Below are 7,038 nucleotides of genomic sequence, written 5' to 3' on the forward strand. Positions count from 1 at the left end.
ATCGAACTCACGGACCCCGAGGACGACGCCACCATCGTCTAGGATAGCCCGCCGTCTCGTAGTTTAGTTTGTTTTTTAATTTTTTTAAATGCAAATGTGAACACGTGGCTCGTGGTCGGTTTTAATATTTAATTAATGTTGTTTTTATTTTAAATATACATGCTTTTTTTTTTCTTGCGCCGTTAAAATATGTCGGGTCAGCATTAGAACATACGTCGACCCGAACATGAAAGCGGACGTTCGTCTCCGCCTAGCCGACACAAACGGACAAAATCACCGTCCAAAATCGCCGTCCGTCGTTGGAGTTGCTCTTATATTCAGGGATTTTTAATGTATGGAGACTTCTTGACCACCGAGGGTCATACTACAATATCTCTGTGTGGACGTACAGTACAAAGAGTGCATTCACCCGCAAAGGACAAAACAAAGAGCTACGTACACAAGATTACTTTCATATTTTTTTGTCATCCAGCTTCCCCTGCAAGTAGCGGAGTACCTGTGGGATCAAGACCACGGCGGTGCCGCTGCCAGGCCTAGTGCAGAGCCTCGCGACTATCACGAGGTCCCGGAGCTCCCCGGCGTCGTATGTGCCGCCGAGATCCGCGTCCACCATCCTCTGCATGGATCCGGCGAACCCTGGCTCCTGCACCCACCGCACGAGCTCCCCGTTGCCGCCCCCGGGCGACTGTCCGGTCACGAGCTCCAGGAGCAACACGCCGTACTGGAACACCAGCTCCGCCCGCCTCTGCTGAATTCGCTCTGAAGAAAGAACACGCAGGCTCTAGTTTCAGTGCCAGTGACAGTGCCATGCCAGACGTGTCAGACAAAGCGATGAAAAAAAGTGGCCAAGAGAACCTTCGGCGTGGGATTCTTCCGAAGTGTCGTGACCGACGACACTGACGTCCGAGAGCTGAAAGTGAGTACAAATTCAGTTGCTCGACCGATCTATTGGCGGTCCGGGATACATAGCGTCGCCTGGAACGTACCAATGTGACTCACCTTGGCAACGAAATCAGCATCCATCATCACGTTGCTCGAGTTCACCGTCACGTGGAACACCGGTGGGTCACAGAAGTAGTAGAGATACTCCTGAATCGACTCAAAATCAATCAAGAAAATAAATGGTGTTATCGTTCCTGTGTCAAGTTTTCAAGTGTTGTGGAATGTAGCAGTGGTCGTTATCAGGATTACCAGGGCTGCTGCCACATCTATGGCAACCTGCAACCGGGTCCTCCAGTTGAGTGGCGTCCTAAGTGGATCTGTTCCAACAGGATGCATCAGCTAAGCTGAATTGAAGAGCACAAGAGATATCCCTCCCTCAAGAATTTATTACCGTGGAGGCATTCTTTCAGGCTCCTGTTCTCCATCTGATCAAACACTAGAAACCTGAAACACGAAACGGAAGAGCAGCAAGCAAGATTAGGATAAGAGAAAAATACATACAGTGCATTATAAAAACGACGCGGTGGCGGTAGGTGAACCTGGTGTGTCCTTCTGAGAAGCCGCGGAGCCTGACGACGTGTCGGTGGTTGAGGCGGCCGAGCAGCTGCAGCTCCCGGTAGAAGTGATCTTCCTGGCCCGGGTCGCCGCCGCCCGCACGGCGCACCGTCGCGACGAGGCCATCAGCGAAGCGGGCGCGGTACGCCGTGCCGCGAGGCCCGCCTGTCTCGAGGGCCGTGCTGAAGCCGCTGGTGGCCGCCTCGATCTCCCTCGGCTTGAACCTCCTCACGAACGGCAGAGCACCTGATTTTCCGAAAGCAAATCCAACTAATCTTGCTCACACGAAACAAGAAATTCCCAAGGGAAAAGGGGCAGTGAAGCTCGGAGAAGGAAGGAAGAGGCCGTACGCGTGCGGCCGAGCCGCTGGTGGAGGCAGCCCATCCGTCTGGAGAGGTCGACAGAGGCAGAGGCAGACGGCGCCCCGGGATTGGTGCGCTTATTTGTTTGAGACCGGAGGAGACAGGTAGGCAGCAGGCGGATGGTGAGGTGAGATTCACAGAGCAGGGAGGCCTCGGTTTTCTTTGCCCTTGTTTATCGAGATCTTCATGTTCCGCAACACCGAACTCGAGCGAGCGTTGTAGCGGATCATGCACAGATATAAAAAGTAAATTAACACCGAACTCGAGCGAGCGTTGTAGCGGATCATGCACAGATATAAAAAGTAAATTAATAGAGATATAGAGAAGAGTCTTTCATTATTAATCATTGATCAACTCATTCTGCATAAGGGAGCTCTCTTTTTTATATAGCTAAGGGATGGGGAATATGTGCCTACTTTGCCGTTAAGTTGAGGGGAGCGAATGACCTATTTCACATAGAGTCTAAGAGGGTGTTTGGTTACACGGACTTATTAAAGACTTAGAACTTACCTTTAATTCTCATCTAAATTAAACAAGAGAGACTTATATAGACTTAAATGGGCATTTGAGACTTATGAAATAGGGATTTATAGTTGTAATATGGTCTTTTAGTCCATGTTAAGTCCTAGGAACCAAACAGGTAAGAACTTTTTAGGGACTTAGGACTTATAAGTTGGGACTAAAAAATTCTAAGACTTATGAATCAAACAGGGCCTAAGTTTCCCAACACTTTCCCTTGGGCAGTTATCCGTATATTCATGTCTCAAAACTTCGAAAAACCTAGTGGGAAAATATATGAAGAAAAAGCGCATAGTATACATTATTGTATTACACGAATTGCCTCGTCAAAAACCTTAGGTGAGAAACATCACGAAAACTCACTCAAGGGGAAAATAGTACAATTAACTCAACCATCAGCTTGAGTACTCAATCATCGGGATCGAGATTTTAGCGACGAGTTTGTGAAGTTTCTACCCCTAAATCTGTTGGAATTATGCCCTAGAGGCAATAATAAATATAGTTATTATTATAATTCCTGTATCAAGATAATCGTTTATTATCCATGCTATAATTGTATTGAATGAAGACTCATTTACATGTGTGGATACATAGACAAAACACTGTCCCTAGCAAGCCTCTAGTTGGCTAGCCAGTTGATCAAAGATAGTCAGTGTCTTCTGATTATGAACAAGGTGTTGTTGCTTGATAACTGGATCACGTCATTAGGAGAATCACGTTATGGACTAGACCCAAACTAATGGACGTAGCATGTTGATCGTGTCGTTTTGTGGCTACAGTTTTCTGCGTGTCAAGTATTTGTTCCTATGACCACGAGATCATATAACTCACTGACACCGGAGGAATACTTTGCGTGTATCAAACGTCGCAACGTAACTGGGTGACTATAAAGATGCTCTACAGGTATCTCTGAAGGTGTTAGTTGAGTTAGTATGGATCAAGACTGGGATTTGTCACTCCGTGTGACGGAGAGGTATCTCGGGGCCCACTCGGTAATACAACATCACACACAAGCCTCGCAAGCAATGTAACTTAGTGTAAGTTGCGGGATCTTGTATTACGGAACGAGTAAAGAGACTTGCCGGTAAACGAGATTGAAATAGGTATGTGGATACTAACGATCGAATCTCGGGCAGGTAACATACCGAAGGACAAAGGGAATGACATACGGGATTATATGAATCCTTGACACTGAGGTTCAAATGATAAGTTCTTCGTAGAATATGTAGGATCCAATATGGGCATCCAGGTCCCGCTATTGGATATTGACCGAGGAGTCTCTCGGGTAATGTCTACATAGTTCTCGAACCCGCAGGGTCTGCACACTTAAGGTTCGACGTTGTTTTATGCGTATTTGAGTTATATGGTTGGTTACAGAATGTTGTTTGGAGTCCCGGATGAGATCACGGACGCCACGAGGGTTTTCGGAATGGTCCGGAAACGAAGATTGATATATAGGATGACCTCATTTGATTACCGGAAGGTTTTCGGAGTTACCGGGAATGTACCGGGAATGACGAATGGGTTCCGGGAGTTCACCGGGGAGGGCAACCCACCCCGGGGAAGCCCATAGGCCTTGAGGGTGGCGCACCAGCCCTTAGTGGGCTGGTGGGACAGCCCAAAAGGGGCCCTATGCGCATTTGAAGAAAAATCAAAGAGAAAGAAAAAAAAAGGAGGTGGGAAGGGAAGGAAGGACTCCCACCCACCAAACCAAGTCCAACTCGGTTTGGGGGGAGACCTTCCCCCCTTGGCTCGGCCGACCCCCTTGGGGCTCCTTGAGCCCCAAGGAAAGGCCCACCCTCTCCCACCTATATATACGGAGGTTTTAGGGCTGATTTGAGACAACTTTTGCCACGGCAGCCCGACCACATACCTCCACGGTTTTTCCTCTAGATCGCGTTTCTGCGGAGCTCGGGCGGAGCCCTGCCGAGATTAGATCATCACCAACCTCCGGAGCGCCATCACGCTCCCGGAGAACTCTTCTACCTCTCCGTCTCTCTTGCTGGATCAAGAAGGCCGAGATCATCGTCGAGCTGTACGTGTGCTGAACGCGGAGGTGTTGTCCGTTCAGCACTAGATCGTGGGACGGATCGCGGGACGGTTCGTGGGACGGTTCGCGGGGCGGATCAAGGGACGTGAGGACGTTCCACTACATCAACCGCGTTTCTTAACGCTTCTGCTGTGCGATCTACAAGGGTACATAGATCGGAAATCCCCTCTCGTAGATGGACATCACCATGATAGGTCTTCGTGCGCGTAGGAAATTTTTTGATTCCCATGCGACGTTCCCCAACAGTTGCATCATGAGCTAGGTTCATGCGTAGATGTCTTCTCGAGTAGAACACAAAAGTTTTTGTGGGCGGTGATGTGCGTTTTGCTGCCCTCCTTAGTCTTTTCTTGATTCCGCGGTATTGTTGGATTGAAGCGGCTTGGACCGACATTACTCGTACGCTTACGAGAGACTGGTTTCATCGCTACGAGTAACCCCGTTGCTCAAAGATGACTGGCAAGTGTCGGTTTCTCCAACTTTATTTGAATCGGATTTGACCGAGGAGGTCCTTGGATGAGGTTAAATAGCAACTCATATATCTTCGTTGTGGTGTTTGCGTAAGTAAGATGCGATCCTACTAGATACCCATGGTCACCACGTAAAACATGCAACAACAAAATTAGAGGACGTCTAACTTGTTTTTGCAGGGTATGCTTGTGATGTGATATATTGGATGTATGAGATGATCATGTTCTAATAGATAATATCGACTTGCACGTCGATGGTACGGCAACCGGCAAGAGCCATAGGGTTGTCTTTATACTAATGTTTGTGCTTGCAGATGAGTTTACTATTTTGCTAGGATGTAGCTTTAGTAGTAATAGCATGAGTAGCACGACAACCCCGATGGCGACACGTTGATGGAGATCATGGTGTGGCGCCGGTGACAAGAAGATCGTGTCGGTGCTTTGGTGATGGAGATCAAGAAGCACGTGATGATGGCCATATCATGTCACTTATGAATTGCATGTGATGTAAATCCTTTTATGCACCTTATTTTGCTTAGAACGACGGTAGCATTATGAGGTGATCTCTCACTGAAATTTCAAGACGAAATTGTGTTCTCCCCGACTGTGCACCGTTGCTACAGTTCGTCGTTTTGAGACACCACGTGATGATCGGGTGTGATAGACTCAACGTTCACATACAACGGGTGCAAAACAGTTGCGCACGCGGAACACTCGGGTTAAGCTTGACGAGCCTAGCATGTGCAGACATGGCCTCGGAACACATGAGACCGAAAGTTCGATCATGAATCATATAGATGATATGATTAGCATAGGGATGCTTACCACTGAAACTATACTCAACTCACGTGATGATTGGACTTGAGCTAGTGTAAGTGGATCATGAACCACTCAAATGACTAGACAGATGTACTTTTTGAGTGGGAGTTTAGCGAATAATTTGATTAAGTTAAACTCTAATTATCTTGAACATAGTCTAAGTCCACTTTGAATATATTTGTGTTGTAGATCATGGCTCACGCGATAGTCACCCTGAATTTTAATACGTTCCTAGAGAAAGCTAAGTTGAAAGATGATGGAAGCAACTTTGTAGACTGGGCTCGTAATCTTAAGCTAATCTTACAAGCTGGGAAGAAGGATTATGTCCTTAATGCTGCGCTAGGAGATGAACCACCCGCTACGGCTGATCAGGATGTTAAGAACGCTTGGTTAGCACGTAAGGAGGACTACTCAGTAGTTCAATGTGCAGTCTTGTATGGCTTAGAACCGGGACTTCAACGTCGCTTTGAGCGTCATGGAGCATTTGAGATGTTCCAGGAGTTGAAGTTTATCTTTCAGAAGAAAGCCCGGATCGAGAGGTATGAGACCTCCGATAAATTCTATGCTTGCAAGATGGAGGAAAACTCGTCTGTCAGTGAACATGTGCTCAAAATGTCTGGGTACTCAAACCGTCTGGCTGAGCTGGGGATTGAACTCCTGCAAGAGGCTATCACTGACAGAATCCTTCAATCGCTGCCGCCAAGCTATAAAGGCTTTGTGTTGAACTACAACATGCAAGGGATGAACAAGTCTCCCGGCGAGTTGTTTGCGATGCTGAAAGTCGCAGAGTCTGAACTCTGTAAAGAGCATCAAGTGTTGATGGTGAATAGGACCACTAGTTTCAAGAGAAACGACAAAGGCAAGATGGGTAATTCAAAGAAGAGCGGCAAGCCTGTTGCCAATCCGACGAAGAAACCCAAACCTGGACCTAAGCCTGAAACAGAGTGTTACTATTGCAAGGGTATGGGTCATTGGAAGCGCAATTGCCCCAAGTATCTGGCAGATAAGAAGGCGGCCAAAGAAAAATCAGGTATATTTGATATACAAGTTATTGATGTGTACTTAACCGGCTCTCGTAGTAGTGCCTGGGTATTCGATACCGGTTCTGTTGCTCATATTTGCAACTCGAAACAGGAACTGCGGAATAGACGAAGGCTGGCAAAAGATGAAGTGACGATGCGCGTAGGAAATGGTTCCAAGGTTGATGCAATCGCCGTCGGCACATTTTCACTTCAGTTACCATCAGGATTAGTTATGAACTTCAATCATTGTTATTTAGTGCCTGCGTTGAGCATGAACATTATATCTGGATCTTGTTTATTGC

General features: G+C 47.2%; 1 protein-coding gene across 2 annotated transcripts; it reads right to left on the bottom strand.

Annotated features, from left to right (window-relative positions):
• Positions 1-296: 296 nt before the first annotated feature.
• Positions 297-2,142, bottom strand: LOC123430069 (probable receptor-like protein kinase At1g49730). Of its 2 annotated transcripts, none has more exons than XM_045113984.1 (7): positions 1,848-2,142; positions 1,482-1,743; positions 1,334-1,386; positions 1,192-1,259; positions 987-1,089; positions 856-910; positions 297-759 (listed from the first exon to the last, which is right to left on the bottom strand). In XM_045113984.1, exons 1-7 carry the CDS (start codon positions 1,879-1,881, stop codon positions 534-536), a joined length of 801 nt encoding a protein of 266 aa, XP_044969919.1. In that variant the 5' UTR covers positions 1,882-2,142; the 3' UTR covers positions 297-533. The 2 variants fall into 2 exon arrangements, with proteins under 2 accessions (XP_044969919.1, XP_044969918.1); XM_045113983.1 differs by having other exon boundaries at positions 1,000-1,089; positions 1,848-2,125.
• Between the last annotated feature and the right edge of the window lie 4,896 nt (positions 2,143-7,038).

This window comes from Hordeum vulgare, chromosome 2H, assembly GCF_904849725.1.
Source record: "Hordeum vulgare subsp. vulgare chromosome 2H, MorexV3_pseudomolecules_assembly, whole genome shotgun sequence".
Lineage (NCBI taxonomy): Eukaryota > Viridiplantae > Streptophyta > Magnoliopsida > Poales > Poaceae > Hordeum > Hordeum vulgare.

Excerpts from the sequence above, each read along its gene's own strand:
- LOC123430069 (XM_045113983.1), bottom strand. The coding sequence starts at position 1,881 with ATGGGCTGCCTCCACCAGCGGCTCGGCCGCACGC. Across the intron at positions 1,744-1,847 it reads CCAGCGGCTCGGCCGCACGC|GTGCTCTGCCGTTCGTGAGG; the intron begins GTACGGCCTCTT and ends TCGGAAAATCAG. Across the intron at positions 1,387-1,481 it reads TTCTCAGAAGGACACACCAG|GTTTCTAGTGTTTGATCAGA; the intron begins GTTCACCTACCG and ends TTCGTGTTTCAG.